Genomic DNA, 16,555 nt, shown 5'->3' with positions numbered 1-16,555 from the left:
ACTTATTCTTAGCATTCCCAGGAAGTTTACATCTCCTGTGGATTCCTAACAGCTGTGCTACAACACCTAGGCATTTGCAAAAGAACCACAAGAATTCCTCAGGCTTCCTCAAATGTAAGCTTGTTCTCAACATACTACACCTATGCACATTTTATCTAAATACAGATCCAACAGGAACTGATTGCTGCTTTCAGAATGCATACTCACCCTCTCTGGCCTGCTATCCCGCCCTGGTGGCTTCAAAATATCATCTACATTTTTAGATTCTGGCTTTCTTTCTACTCGTGGAGCAGGTGGTGGCTGACGGGGTATTGATGGAGCAGAAATAGGAATCCTTTCCTCAGGATAGTTTCTACGATCACCTTCAAATTCCAGTGTTTGGACAGAAGAGTTTTCTTAGTTCAGTAAAATAAAAAAATTAAGATGTTCATACCCAGTTGAGCTGATTTAAGCAGACCTTCATTATTTTAGGATAAATTCACAGATTTGTACCCCAGATAATTCAAATGTCTAATCTTGAGCCTATTGCAACTGAAGCCATTTTTTAGCAGGATAGATAACTGTTGCATTCCTGATCTCACCACCACTGACAAACAAAACTACATGACACCACCCAGATAAATTTTCCTAAATTATATATTCTGACCAAAGAAATCGTGCCAATGAACTCATCATCTCCCAGTTAATCCTCACCTCTGCAAGTCTGTACTTAACGCTAATATTCTAGCACGGGTTCAAGATTGAGAAACTGTACCTCCAAACACGGAAGGCCCATGATCATATGCTGGACGATCTGTTTTTCGCTCATATGGTGGTCTTTCAAAACCACCCCGCCTGGAGGAGGGATGGTCTTTCTTGTCACGGTAAGACTGAGTCCTTGAAGCTGTAGTGGGAAGGACCCTGCCAAAAGAATATTTTGCATGTTTCTGAAATTTCTACTACAGATTCCACAGAGAAGTGAACATGCACCTCAAATGCAAAATGGACAGCCTGATACTCAATACAGCCTGAACTGTATTCATTTCAACAGTGTTCTGAAACCATGTACCTATCATCTCGAGGATGCCGGTCTTTTTCAAATCTCTCTCGTTCATAATCCACAGAACCACGGTCCCTGTGCAATTCCCGCTCTCTCTTGAAATCCCGATGATCTGTGTTGGAATTACCTTGACGCTCGAAATAAGGTTCACGATCTCTTTCTCTGTTGTAACGACCTGGGTGTTCTGAAAGGAGAAACCCATGGAAATCCAAACTACTAAAATATACTCTATTTTCTTCATAATTTCTACAGGAAAAGCAACAAACAAAAGTGCAAGAAAAGTCTATAGAAATATCTTATGTGAGGAACAGAACTGACTCACTCAGCCATCAAATCTCTTTTCCAAACTGTAACAGACAACTATACCATGCAATCCTATTTAAAACCACAAAATTGAGTTTTTAAAGTGGCTAGGACATTGACTACACTTCTCCTCTGAAATTCTTATGGGCCTCTGAAGAAAATAAAGTGGTTCTAATTTAAAAAAGAGCTACTTTGTTTGAAATATGTTTTTAGTGCCTTAAAACTTTTCTTAAGAACTGTCCAAGAGCCAAGTGCTCCATACCTTTTTGAAATGTTTGCCTCTCTGGTAGAGGTTCTGGACGCAGGGTTACCCTCTCCCCATATGGAATCTGTTCCACTTTACTGGTGGTTATATCTGGTTAAAAATAATAAAATAATTAGGATCTTAAAATACCCCTCTCCCATTTCCTTGCTGTTGTCATGAAAAGCAATCAGTCAATGGCATTAAAAGTGGCTGGAATAACTTATCAAAATTTCTTTTAATGGCTAATGCCAAAATAGCTATACATGAATACACACCACTATGGGTTTGGAAGTCTGAAGTGGATCTATCTGTAAGTATGTGTACCACTTCATCTTCAGAATGGAACTTCTGCTTTTTCAGATGAGTTCAGGTAGCATGCACAGCCAGAAAATTATAAATATTAAAATGCTCTGAAAGTTTAAAAAAACCTCACAGAAGTACTGTAATGTCAAGAATAGTAACTGTAAATTCCTAACAGTGATAATTTTCTAACATCTTTTAGTGAAACGTCTACTTAATAGATTCAATATGGCTTCAATTCATGTTCTGGTACCTTAGAGAGAGAAAGAAAACTGTTCAAACAGCAATCTACAGTTTAAGGACTTTGTTAAGACATTATTCCACTCCTGTTGACTAAGAATGAGGGAAATTAATAAGATTTAAAAACTAGTGTTGAATTTTAGCTTTGATAAGCTTAGTACTAAAAATCAGAGCCCTTTACTGTTCGTGTGTTAAATGTCTGTTTAGGGTGCACAACCTTCAGAAACACCAGGACTTTCTCTCACTCCCTGTCTAGAGGGTACCTCACACCAATTAAACAGTATATAAATAATGCAAACACAAGTCACATTCAGCTTTAAGTTACTAAATCATATCGAGAGCTGTAGCAATTCAAAATACCTTCTAGAACAGTTATTTCCATACTCAGCTACAAAGGGATTAAGGGAAAGTATCAGTATCAATCTAAATATAACACATTGATGTAATTGCATCAGTTGGCGTTTATATTAGAGGCAGATGTGAACTGAATGGCATATAGCCACATGAAATAACTCATTATCACAGCACTGAAGAAAACATTAAACTCAAGGCTGGAGGTTACAGACTCTTTAGAACTGCATTGCTTCGCATTAGATTGCTATGTATGCAACCTACAGGTCAACTGCAGAACATCTACAGCCTGGTGTGGCACATTCCTGTAGAAAGACACTAGGAGGACTATTAGCTCTCCGCTGCAGATCAAACAAATACACTCACCTCGCCCATGGCCATAATCCACAGTTTGCTGAATTACAGGTGCTTTAGGAACTGGTGGAATAACTGGAGGAAGGGACACTGGTACAGCTGACGCAACAGAGGTGTGAACAGCAGGTACTTTCATAGGTGAGGAGACAGGTGGAGGCATCATTGACTCCTGTTTACACAACTCGTACTCCATATTTGCTCCTTTATCCTCATTTGTGTCCCACAGTCCATGGAAAGAATCCTCATCCCAGCGTTCCTGTTCCATAGTAGAAGGTGATGGTTTTAAAGACTGACCATGACTTGGGGTTGTAGGTGGAGTAGAAACTGGAGCATGTGGCCTTGTCATAGGTGTAGCAGGCCTTGTCAGTGGGGCACTTGGTCTTGTCACAGGGGTGGGCTGTCTGAACAACACGGGAGGCTTTATAATTACAGCAGGAGAAGTTTTAATAGCTTGGGCTTCTATTGGTGCCTCTGAAGGTAGCTGAGAGGAGACCTAGATGCAGAAAGCACTTTTAATGTAGATCTGTAAACTAACCTTCCTTCATCCTCTGTAAGTCAGTAAGCACAACGGCAGTCGGTAATCAAATCATAAGCATTTCCTAGTACCTCCATCAAGGTGCTGCAGGTAGGAGGACAGTATTTCAAGAACTGGTGGCCTGAAGTAATTTGGTGTTTGTTCACTATGTGAAGGCTTAAATCTCATGTAGTTCCTACTTCAAAATAACCTTACCAATTTAAGCTCCAGTAGGCCTATCTCAGTTTAAAAGTTTCTGCAGTTTTATTCCCAAAGACTCCTGCTGTCTGCAGAGATTCCTACTGTCTGAGGGGAGGCTGAAAAGGTCTGAATGCAGGGAGCTTGGTGAGGCACAAGAGGATTAACAAAGCCAGCTTCTTTCTGGAAGTCACTGGAAAAAAATCTCAGATAGCAGAAAGACCTGGAACCCGTTAATGAAATCAAGATCAGATCACTGTAAGAAATGGGGAGGTCTTGTGCAGTGGAACAAACCAAACCAAACCCTTCATGTATGAAACATGAAACCCCACGTGCTGTGTCACAAAAAGTCTTTTTATCACCACAGCAGATGCCAAGTTACAAGCAGCCTTATTAGCAACATGCAACAAAACTTTCAGAATGGTTGTAGATACAAAGCTGAACTCTGTAATAGCAGTTCAAACTCATATGAAATGTGAAGGCAGAAATTCCAAGACAGATAAGAGGTGTTTGAAGAGCTCTAGGCAGATGGGTGAAGTAGTCTGAGATAGAAAATACAGAGTAAAGTGACTTCCTAAAGGCATCAGCGTACCTGTCCTTCCTGGTAGCAAATCTGTCCCATTATTTTACCTTATAGACACTGTAAACAAGGAAGAGGATATGGGCTAAAAGAAAACTTGCAGTGTCTCATTCACTACATAACACTTCTCTCAAGTGAGGGGGAAAACAAAGCTTGGTCTGGCTAAACGTCAGACTTGGAGGTCATAATGTCTAAATTTATTGGTATGGGACCAGCAACTTTGGAGTTAAGATGTGACAAAGAATAAAGCCAGCATCAACTCAGGTATCTCCTTCAAAATACATTTAACAAAATTGTTTATTTGTTCTAGGAGGGATTTATAAACCTGAGTTAACGTATAGAAATTCATCTGGTTTCTGACTGGGTATGAAATACCAAAAAACCCAAATGTAAGCAGCTGAGAAGAGTTCCCAGAACCAACCAGGAGATTAAGCAGCAGAGGAATAACTTGCATTGCAACAGGAGATGCAGTCATGGAAGTATGCAAATGCAAGCTTCCATGCACCTTATACTACAAAGGGTAATGGGAATTCCCAATAAAGACAGCAAACAGAAAGCTAATGCCCACTACCCTAAGGTATCTGTTTCTGATAGACCTATCCTCAAGTTTCTCTAACTTCAAAGACAAGAGAGCTCTTACAGTAGTAAAAGCAAAGCAAGATATCAGAACTTAGGCAAGGAACAGAAGAGTCTTCTCATGACCCTTATTTCTGTGTTTTGGAAGAGCTCACCTCTCCTTGCACATCATCCCATAGCAATCTAGGCTGGTGAACCTCATGTGCTACTGTCCCCAGTGGGTAATGCTGAGAAGACATCATGGACTGAAAGAGTAGAAAAGGCTTTGGAAAATCTAAAGAAACTAAGAAATTGCATTGCCTCAGCAGAAGATTGATGAGATTGTAAGGGCTGTTAGACATTCATCTCACAGAGAAGTCTGACCATCAGAGTGTAGAACTAATCTGACTTATACATTAATAGTAATTACTACCAGCATGTTATAAGTTAACATAAGATTAATTTACCTGAAAGGTACCTGGCCTTGTGCCTGTATTCTGTGATCTTGGAGAGTCCTGCGTGGAAATCTCAGGCTTAAATTCTTTCAACTTCTGTAGCTGTTCTTTTTGCTCTCTGCACATGAATTACAAGGAAGTGTTATCAGCCTGTAGCTTAAATGAAAAACTAAAGAAATCAACACTCATGGTGAAACCCACATATTACATACATTAGCATCAGGGGCCCAGTCCAAAGAAGAAAAGGGCACAGCAGGTTTTACATGGTCAACACTATGATTCAGAAATCACTGTTTCATATCCACCTCATCACAGAGGCTGTGTTTAGTGTATTAGCTGCACCATTTCTTGATCATAAGTTTCCTGAGAGACGCAGTTATGCTATTGTGCTTGGCCAGAACCGATCCACTTCGATAGTAAAGAGCAAAGCTGGTTTTTTAGCTTCTGCCAACACGTTCTGCAAACAAGAAGCCCACTGGAAATGTGTGCATAGTGGCTCAGTGATTTGTTTTGGTTCACACCTAACAGGATTGAGGCCAACAAAGTGTAATAGAGATTCCAATATTAAAAAACAAGCAAACAAACAAACAACAAAACAGTGATTTTAACTTCAGTTTCCTTGTTTGGTATATCAAAATGCTATTTAATACACAACCAATACGTAGTCTATGGACCAGCAGTGACCACTACGACACCTGGATTACAAAGTTGTATTCAATATGGTTTCCTTTCAGTTTTTGTTTGCATGTTTTTTATCTAGGTTTTTTTTATTGCTAACTCTTTGTTCATATTAATTGTGTGTATTAAAGTAGTTCCCAAAGAACAACTAAGAATGCTATCCCTCTGTACTAGGCACAACATCCTGACTTGCAATGCATCTGGTTCAGTGTCTAGTGCAAAGGGAACTCTGCTCACAGAAAGGGATCCCAGGTGTTGTGTTAATACAAAGAGTAAACTGAGGAATTGATAGCACTTGTCTTCTTCATACCTGGCTTAGAAAAAATACACCAGATGACAAATACAGAACAGCATACAGGTCAGAGTATACTGGTTTATACTCAGTAAAAGCAAAGTCAGATGAGGGCTTTATTTTAGGAGATGAAAGCAGTTATGCATCGCACTACTGGTATAACTCCTCATAAGCAAATGATTTGTGATTCTTCTAATAGTCTCCTTCAAGTTGTTGCTAGTCTTCAGACTGAGGTCATCTGCTTAAAAGAACCTGATGAGAAGTACCAATGTAATTAATTCTTAGATTATTCAAATAAAATAAGATACTCAAAATCCGTATCAGCAGTATCATGATTCTATTTCCCCTTTTTACTGACTTAGCAAGGGGTATATGTATCTACTTTCCTGGATAAGATGTTTTAGTTCCAGTGTTTCAATGCAAATTATTCACTTAGGTAGTGACTCCCAAACTATGGTCTTTAAGATAAGTCTGTAAGTCCCTAAGTCCACTGGCTTGCAGTCAGTCACATTAAAGAGCAAAACATGCTTGGCAACCTGAGGCAATGTGAAAGTCAGGAAGCTGAAAATGCTTCATCTGTTGACCCAAACTTTTGGCAATACTGCTTTATCACACAGATTTCACAGTTACTAACACCTGCTGAATTAATCTAACTGCACTGAAAGACCAAATTATTCAGAATAGAAGTTCTCCCATTTAAAAATTGTTTTCCTTGCATTTTGGCTTGCAACTAAGGCCTTCCACATGGGACAGACACTTAGCAGCAGTTTTATGAGTGAAAAATCAGCTCCAGGAAAAGTGCAAAAAGTCTCTGCACATTTCAACATTGTTTAATGCAAATGTAATAATGATAACCAAACGTTCCTTTTAATTGCCCATTATTTTAGCATAAGACCTTGTTTATTAAATTAAAGCCCTGCCTTTACTAGGCACCAATCCTTAGCTCTCTCTCAGTAACTCATGGATAAAATGAACCACATGAACCTCTGACTCTAAAATGTTTCCTCTTTTTCCCAGAATTTCCTCTGGAAAATCTCATTCATTGAAAACAAAAGAAACTCATCTCTCTTTTTTTTTTTTTTTCCTATGTGTGGATTGTTTTTTGTATTTGCTTGATGGCTTTTGTTGTGGCTTGTTTGTGGGTTTATTGGTTTGGTGTTTGTTTTTTTCTCCAAATACATTTAATGCACCTAAACCCATGCAGCAAATCATGTAAGTAACATTTGGATAGAGAGTACATGCTCCATTCGTTCTGATATTACTAAATTTACTGATCCTGGGAATGTTTCTGATTTTTAAGAGGATATTCTATTACTTATTCTGACATAAACACCAACTAAAGCCTTAGGGAGTCTGGTAGCTGCTTTCTAAAAGATGGTTTTGGTGTACTCTTGCATTCCTATCCTTCTGATTGTTATCACTGCTGTTATGATGATCCTCAGAACTAAGATCAACCAAACTTGATAAAACTGCTGATGATGCTGGATTTCAAACGAGGGACCATTATAAAAAGAAAAAACTCACATATGTTTTCATTAAAAAGTAAGCAGTATCCAAAAATTAAATAGGTCCCAGCGTGTGAATTAAGAATCACATTAATGCAGATCTTGACAGATAAGTATTAAAAGCAATTACCAGTGAGCTCATTTGACAGTAATAAAAAGGTTGAAAAGCAATTATCTACAAGCTCATTTGAGGATAACAAAAAGATCTGCCAAGTGAAGGGACAGGTTCTTCCCAGAAAGTAACAATCAGGGAATGCCATACTCACAGGGAAAGGCACAGCCATCTATGTAAGAAAAAAAACCCAGTCCATCCACAAAAGCTGTGATGGAGATACTTCAAATAACTTGTTCCACATGAGCTCCTACTACCTATCACGCTGTGGTAAAAAGAAATGAAGCCATTACAGTGTAAATAAAGGAATGAATTAGGAAAGAAGCACCATCTCCGCAGAATGGGATTCCCATATAAAGTGGCAGAACCAGGCAACTCACCGAAGCATTTTGAGCTCTTGAGCAGCCTTCAGAATTATCTCATGCTGTCTTTGGCTAAGGACCATCACTCCTCCCAAGGACTGGTCAGAGTCCAGGTTTGAATCTGCTCCCAGCATATCAGAGGAATGTGAAGGTGGAGGAAGGGATGAATCTGAGTGATCATCCAAAGACCGCAGTCTGTCTCCATCATCTGGATACCACCTATCTGACAGCCGTTCTCTCTCCCAATCAGTCCTTTCAGGAACGTAGTCTTGCTTCTCCCGCCATGTGTCGTATCTCTCCGGATATTCTCGAACTCTCAGCTCTCCCCTTTCTCGGAGGTCTCTGTCATAATGATCTCTGCTCCTGTCCTCTCTCCACCTATCTTCATGGTATCTGTCCAGGGGTGGAAGAGGTGGTAATGGTGGTAGAGGGGGGATATCCATGTCACGATTCCCCATTTCTCTGTCATCCATAGGTCTCATGTCCCAGTCTCTATCCCATTCTCTATCTACATCTTGTTCATACATATCTGAGGACCTTCCAGTCCTATCTAGATCTCTCTCTAGTTCCCTCTCTCTTGGCCTTTTCCAGTCATCCCACCATGAATCTCGTCTATCACGATCAGATGATAAAGGAGGTAGAGGTGGTAGAGGAGACAGCGGAGGCAATGAATGGTGGGACTGCAACCTGTCATCTCTATCATATGCATCTACAGAATCATCCTGATAATCAGAGTTGTGTTCTCTCCAGTATCGTTCTCTTTCCCAGTCATCCAATTGCTCATGCTCCAAAGAAGGGTCATCTTGACTATCTAAAGGAAATTCCTCCTGCATTCTGTCATCTTCATGACCCCAAGAACCCCCGAGTGTCTCATCTCGATGGTATGGAGGCAAATTGTCAGGGTCATCTCCTAGGTGAATGGGCTTACCCATATTGCCTGTTTCAGATCTTCCTGCTTCCCTCTCACGGCTACCTGCTCTCCTGATGGGACCCCTCTCATGGCTACCTATCTGCCTGCCTGGGCCCCTCTCATGGCTACCTGCCCGCCTCATTGGGACCCTCTCTCGGCTGCCCCCCCGCCTGACAGGTACCCTTTCTCTGCTACCGGCCCGCCTCATGGGCTCCCTCTCCCGGCTACCTGCACGCCGCATGGGCTCTCTCTCCCGGCTACCTGCCCGCCTGACCAAGCCTCTCTCCCGGCTACCTGCTCGTCCTCTGTCCCGGCTGCCTGGCCGCCCAGGTAGCTCTCTGTCTCGGCTAGAGAACACCCTCTCGTGGCTATCAGACCGTCCACTCAGGCCCCTCTCTCGGCTGCCAGACTGTCCATCGGGCATCCTCTCCCTGCTGCCTGACCGCCTATCTGGCATCCTTTCCCTGCTGCCTGCCCTCCTGAACATCCCCCTGCCACGGATGGATGCTTGCCTAGCTTGCCCTCTGCCTCTGTATACATATCCTCTGCCACGGCCATCATCCATCCTGCCCATTCCCCGGCCATGGCCATCATCCATCCTGCCCATTCCCCAACCACCGTCCATCCTTCCCATTCCTCGGCCACCATCCATCCTTCCCATTCCTCGTCCACCTCGTCCACGGCCCATTCCCCAGCCACGGCCATCCCCCTGCCCTCTGCCACGTCCATCATCCATTCTGCCCTGGCCCCTGCCTCTGTTTACTGGTCCCTTGCCTCTATCCTCATGCATAAATGGCCCTTTCCCCCGGTTTTCTGGTCCAGGTGGACCCTGGGTGCTATCTGAAGCAATCAGCTGGGCATCTGGTGAATCCAAATCTTGATTTCCTGTTACAGGGGTAACTGCACCACCTGTTCTTCCAATACCTGATTGCAAAGCTACAGGGTTACTAGAAAGGGATGGTGATTTCTGGTTTTGTATAGGTGGAGTAGGTGCTTTGGACTCTTCTGCTTGCTGGTTAGGATCATGTGAACTCCACGTCCACTTTTTAGGAGGGTCTGAAACAGTTTCTTTGACTTCAGGTTTGGATGGCTCCTGTTGAGTATTTGTCAGGTCCTCATCTGGCTCGATGGGACCTGCACTCTGTGCATCAGAAGTAGTCTGTGTTCTGCCTACAGTTTGCTGATTGCCAGCTACATCTGTAAAAGGTTCTTTGTTTTCTGACTGTGAATCTGTCTGTGACTGCTGCTGCTGCTGTCCCAAATGAGGCCTGGGCCCCAGCCACCGTGAACCACCAGGTCGGGAACCATGGCCATGTGATGAATTTGTTGAAGTATAAAATTGTGCTGCTGGTCCTCGTGGGATACTCCCCCATCTACTTGAAGACTGTCCATCTGTATTCTGTCTGTCAAAACGGGACCTGTATCCTTCTGAGCGCTGGGAGTCAAAACGAGGCCCTCTCTGTCTTGAGCCTTCAAATTTGTCATATCCTCTTCCTCGCGGTCCATCAAATCTATAGACAATATAATGGCAATTTTATTCAAATGGACATGTCAAATTAAAATCCCCTAAAAGAGAATTTCACACACATCCTTAAACCACTTCTAACTGATGAAATCTAGTGTGCCTTAGGATCAGTCCCTACTGAACCAGTGCAGAAGGACAGAGACATGTTCTTCAATTCAATATTGTCCACTGAAGACCAGTTTTAAGCTACTTGCAGATTAAGTAACCCTAAAAGGAAATTTGGCTTAAATCTCAGGACTGAAACTTGACTGACAAAGATGGCAAACTCATTTGAAAAAAGCTTTCAACTTTTGTTTAATGGAACAATCAACAGTTCTTGTTAAACTTTTGTTTTGATAGTATGCAAACAGCCTACCTACCTATGGTGATGAATGACATCTAGAAAAAACCTTTAAATACAGATCCTTTTAGAAAGGGCAACAAATTGTGATATCACCCAGTTCCATGAAAGATAATATGCTTAAACAAATCATACTCTTATTGTACCACTTTTAAAATTCCTTTTGAGAACACCTACAACTGTTATTGCTTGAATATTGGGAAATAGGTCAGGCAAACTAATGAAGAGCAATTCACCCAATAGCATTTAGCAAGGCTGATCTAGTGAAAAAAGAACAATCTTTAAGCATATGCTCAAATACTAACATACATGATAGACCAGAACTAATCAAATTACAGAAAATAGGAACCCCTGTCTGAGGTCAGGTTGCTTGGATAATTGAGATTCATAGTTCTGTGTCACTGGTCGGGGTCAGGAAGACCAAAACATGACTGGAGCTGGACTTTGCAAGGGTCACAGAGTGGTGAGAAGGGCTTCTATAAGTACATCAGCCAGAAAATGAAGGTCAATCAAAGAAAGCATGCCTCACCCTCGATGAACATGACTGGCAAACTGGTAACAACAGACAAGAAGGCTGAGGTATTCAACCAGTTCTTCTGCCTCAGTCTTCACTGGCAACCTCTCTTCCCCTACTCATGAATGGATGGACCACAAGACAGGGACTGGGGGAGCAAAGTCCCTCACACTGTAAGCGAAGATCAGGTCTGTGTCCATCTGAGGAATCTGAACATGCATATGTCTACAGGATCTGAGGGGATGCATCCCAGAGACCTGAGGGAATTGGCTGATGTAGTTGCCAAGCTGCTCACCATGATATCTGAAAAGTCATGGCACTCAGGTAAAGTCCCCAGTCAATGACTGGAAAAGGGGAAATATTGCACCCATTTTTAAAAATGGAAAAAAGGAAGACCTGAGAAACTACTGACCTATCAGTCTCACCTCTATGTCTGGGAAGATCCTCACAGAAGCTAAGCAGAGAGGTGATCTGAGACAACCAGCATGGCTTCACTAAGGGGAAGTCCTGCCTGGCCAACCTAGTGGCCTTCCATGACAGCATGATTACATCAGTGGACAAGGGAAGAGTTATGGATGTCATCTATCTGAACTTCTGTAAAGCCCTGAATACGGTCCACCATAACATCCTTCTCTTTAAATTGGAAAGATATGGATTTGATGGATAGGACTGTTTGGTGTATGAGGAACTGGCTGTATGGTTGCATTCATAGGGTAGCAGTGAATGGTTCAATGTTCAGATGGGGATTGGTGACAAGTCAGGGTCTGTATTAGGACCAGTACTGTTCAATAAATTCACTGATTACATGAGACAGTGGATTGAGTGCACCCTCAGGAAGTTTGCCAATGACACCAAGCTGAGTGGTGCAGTTGACATACCTGAAGGATGGGATGCCACCCAGAAAGACCTGGACAGGCTCGAGAAGTAGGTCCATGTGTACCTCATGAGGTACAACAAGGCCAAGTGCAAGGCAAGGCCAAATCCTGCACCTGAGCTGGGGCAACTCCTGGATCCATACAAGCTGGGGGATGAAGAAATTGAAAGCAGCCTTGCAGAGAAAGATTTGTGGATGCTGGTGGATCGAAAGAGGAATGTGAGCTAGCAGTGTGTGCTCATAACCCAGAAAGCCAATCCATACCATGGGCTACATCAGAAGTGTGACCAGCAAGCCAAGGGAGGCGATTCTCCCCCTCTACCAGATCTGTTCTGGCAAGACCCCACCTGGAGGACTGCATCCAGATCTGGAGTCCTCAGTACAGGAAAGATACAGACCTGTTTTAGCAAGTCCAGAGGAGGGCCATGAAGATGACAAGATGGATGGAGCACCTCTCCTACGAGAAGAGGCTGAGAGAGTTGGGATCAGTCAGTCTGGAGAAGAGAAAGCTCTGGAGAAACCTTGTTGCAGCTTTTCAATACTTAAAGCAGGGGGAGCTACAAGAAAACTGGGAACAGACTTCTTAGCATGTGTTCCTGAGATAGGACAAGGGGTAATGGTTTTAAGCTAAAAGAGGAGAGATTCATACTAGATAAAGGGAAGAAATTTTTTACTATCAGGGTGGTAAAATACTGGACCAGATTGCCCAGAGAGGTGGTAGATGTGCCACCCCTGGAAACAGTCAAGTCAGGTTGGGATGGGGCTCTGAGCAACCTCATCCAGATGAAGATGTCCCTACTCACTGCAAGGAGGGGTTGCACTAGATGACCTTTGAAAGACCCTTCCATCTCAAACTGTTCTATCATTCTATGGATATTCACTACCACTTAGTTGGCAAAGTGGTTGACTTGTTGCAGAATTTACTGCTTCAATGAGCAATTTACGAAACAGGATCATTTATACAACCTCAAATAATTTTAATAATCCTGATAAGTTATCACAGCAAACTCCCTTTTTGTGGGGTGGGAGCACGTCAAGATGAACAGGAAGAAAATAAAAAAAAAGAAAAAATTACCAAATGCAGTGGCAAGAATACTTACACTGGAAGGACCAACCTTTATAGGGAAGGTATAGCTAGAAGGTTGTGCCTAAAACACTTCATCCCCAAAACTCTGAAAATTAGTTTAAGTCAATTCTTCAGAATTTCTTGAGATAAGTTAATTGATGAAAAGAGGTAAAGGGTGTGTGTCTTTTTATAGGTCTAGTCATTACCTGGTACCTTTTAGCTGGGATGGCAGCATGCAACACACAACATTTTTACCTTATCCTAAATTCAGTTAAAAATTTATTAGGATTCTCTGTTCTACTAACTACACTGAGAAGAGACTGCAAACAGATTTTTGGGAAATCCTCGATAAAACCCTAGAATGGTCATGCAATCACAATGTAGGAATGCACAAAGGTTACAGTTTTAATTAAACAGCATAAGTACCAGAGCTCCTGTACATGCACTCTATAATTTTTTTTATTATCCATAGCCTATCATTGCACACCACTAACTAATGCACATAAAAAACATCCAATTAATCTTGAAAACAGTCTGATCAGAACTTTACATCCATCCATTCTCCAGGACCAGAAACAACATTTAAAAAATCCCCCAAAACATTAGAAGGTAGAAAATTATTCAAAGTTATATATATATATATAAAAATTACATTACTAGAAGTTAATGAATTATTATTCATGAATGATCACTTTGGAAGCAAAGAGAAGAGAAATAAACATGAAGGTATGATTGTAAAGACTAGTAGAGCATGCAAGGATAGAAACAATTGAAAACAACAACACTGATTCAGTAAGCATCACATCAACTTGTCTTGAACTAATGACGAGATTGAACAGATGTTTTTGCAACCTGATATGATATCAAGTATGAAAGAAAAACATTTCAAAATTAAGAACTTGGATTAAACCATATAGCAGGCATAAAACCATAAAACCCCCACAGAACACTGGCTTTCAGAGTAGCTTTACATTAAGGCAACAGGCCATCCATCTGATAAAATGCAGACTTTAGAACAAACTGAATCTTACCAAAAGATAAAGACAGCAACCTTAAAAACCAAGACCATCATGATGTAATGCAAAATTAAAATTGGCAAAGAATCCTAATGCTAGGATCTTAAGGTTCAAACCTTTACCTCTTTCCCTCTCTCTTGTTTATAGTTTTTTGAATGAGAAGTAATGCTACATGCTTAGAAACCCACTGATTTGCACTAAAGACCTCTCTTATCAAACAGCCTATGGAAAAGTGCACTAAATAGGACAATCACATAGCTGCAGAATTCTCACACTAGAAGTTAATGTACTAATGAACAACTTTGAATTTTCATTTCTTTCTGCAATAAATGTTGGTTTACAAAGAGTATTTTTTTATTGTTTCTAAAATATAAGTAGCACCTTAATTACCAGTAATTAGCTATGTTAGTATATTCAACTGAATGTATGTATGAATACTTTCCTGAATCCCTTTTGTAAGGCTTACATTAAAGTACTACCATATAAAAACAATGCTTTAACAGTTTTGCTTTAGATTTTCCTAAACTGTGTTCCAAATATCACAGACAAAATGCTGGAAATTTAGATCACTTTTCATATAGGATCATTCTTTCAAGTGCGAGTTATCACACTTTCTATTACTAGCAAAAAGTATTCTGCTCTAGATAATGCTCAAGTGAAAGGCATCGGTCCTTGCTTTAATAAGATGAATATAGAGCATGGTGTGTATGCATTAAAACCAAAACCTCCACCAACCAACCATACTTCATAGAACCTCAGGAAGAGTTGAGAGTAAGATATATGCTTATGCTTCATTTTTTAACACATCACTGAACGTTTTGTAGCCTGGAACATGTATAAGTCAACAAAACCACCCTTACCTAGGGCCTCTGGGGCCTTCAAAACGTGCTGATCTGGGAGGATCTGGAAGCAATCCACCTGATCGCACAGGTTTATCCTGCATGGTAGGTGCATGCGTTGAAGATGCTGAAGTGGCATTTGATTCCCCACATCCTTGCTCAGATGAAATAGAAACAGCTTGTTTATTAAGATGAGGTTGAGGCTTTCCGTGGTCTGAAGAGCCAAAGGATGAATTTACTTGAGAATGATAAGGTGAATAGACAGTTGAACTAGCCATTTTTGATGCATAGGTACCCGGGGTGGGAAGCAGAGCTGGCCTTGGTGTCTCAGTGGATTGACTGCTTTGAGAACTGGATCCAGAAGGGACAGCGGAATTAGATAACTGAGAAACAGAAGAGAGAGGTGGGGGGACCAGCGGAGGTGTAGTTGAAGGTAAAGTTGGAGGCATAATAGGAATGCCACCTTGACTGGTTTGTGAATATGGAACAAATGGAGGTGGCAGCGAAACATTTGCAGGATACTGATTCTTCAGATTTTGAAGTGAGCTCACTTTCTCTTGCAGATGGGACTGAGTGACCTTCATCTGTTCATCCCATGCCTTCCACTGTTTCTCATACTCTTGAAGCTGGTCTTTGTGAGGGTAGGTTTGAAGCTGATGCTGCCACTGTTGGTTCATTGATCGCTCCCAATCTTTATGAAGCTGCTGGAACTGTTTTTGCTGTGCCTCATAATGGCGCAGCTGCATATCCACTGACATTGTCTGCAACAGCAAGAAAAGAATAATTTTAGAATATCATCTTAGTTATTTTCAGAGCCACATATTTCGGTATCATTTGTAATCACAATTTCTGACCTGGGCAGAAGCTTGAAAAAGAACTAGACTGAAACAAAAGCTAACACCAGCTGTGATGTCTAATGTCATTGTGACAATTTATACATTTTATGACTAGAGGACATTTATATATAGAAGGCACTTTTTTTTTCTTTTTTTTTTTAAACAGGACAGCTGAAGAAAGCTATAATCAAAACATTCCAAGCTCTACTATTACTGGATGCTAACAGGAGTTAAAGCACAAATCAGTCTCCACACTTTCAGTATACACAATATGTGGCTATTTCTCAAGATTTCAGTTTCCGCTATTGATGCCCTCATAGTTGCTTCCACTGTCAGCAATTACTTTTCCCTAAGCCTTTGCCAGATGTTCTTATTTGCACAATGAAGCTTCTTTCAATGAGGTACCATCTTTCACTATGTTTAGATACAGGTCCTAATATCTACAGCTTAATCTTATCTGAGATTTTTAAGGTTCACACTTAATAGTTTTTGGGGTTTCTAAACAAGCAGATGCTTGTTTAAGCAGATGTTTTAGCAGATGCTACAAAGAAAT

At 41.2% G+C, this 16,555-nt stretch overlaps 1 protein-coding gene across 7 annotated transcripts in view; it reads right to left on the bottom strand.

Moving 5' to 3' along the window:
• Positions 1-16,555, bottom strand: part of YLPM1 (YLP motif containing 1) — a 39,522-nt gene that overhangs the window by 13,658 nt on the left and 9,309 nt on the right. For 4 of the 7 annotated variants that reach the window (XM_061367387.1, XM_061367389.1, XM_061367390.1 and 1 more), the window contains exons 4-11: positions 15,188-15,927; positions 8,101-10,503; positions 5,146-5,251; positions 2,844-3,324; positions 1,605-1,697; positions 1,049-1,223; positions 755-900; positions 208-395 (exon numbers count right to left, since the gene is read on the bottom strand). In XM_061367387.1, the coding sequence (XP_061223371.1) occupies positions 208-395; positions 755-900; positions 1,049-1,223; positions 1,605-1,697; positions 2,844-3,324; positions 5,146-5,251; positions 8,101-10,503; positions 15,188-15,927 (4,332 nt within the window). The remainder of the gene's footprint in view (positions 1-207; positions 396-754; positions 901-1,048; positions 1,224-1,604; positions 1,698-2,843; positions 3,325-5,145; positions 5,252-8,100; positions 10,504-15,187; positions 15,928-16,555) is intronic. The other 3 variants (XM_061367386.1, XM_061367385.1, XM_061367388.1) reach the window with 3 other exon arrangements.

This window comes from Neopsephotus bourkii, unplaced genomic scaffold, assembly GCF_033783945.1.
Source record: "Neopsephotus bourkii isolate Nb327-2 ecotype Australia unplaced genomic scaffold, CSIRO-AGI_Nbou_v1 NB_1376, whole genome shotgun sequence".
Taxonomy (NCBI): Eukaryota; Metazoa; Chordata; class Aves; order Psittaciformes; family Psittacidae; genus Neopsephotus; species Neopsephotus bourkii.
The sequence above is the reverse complement of the archived record's forward strand: the minus strand, read 5'-3'. Positions and strand labels throughout refer to the sequence as shown.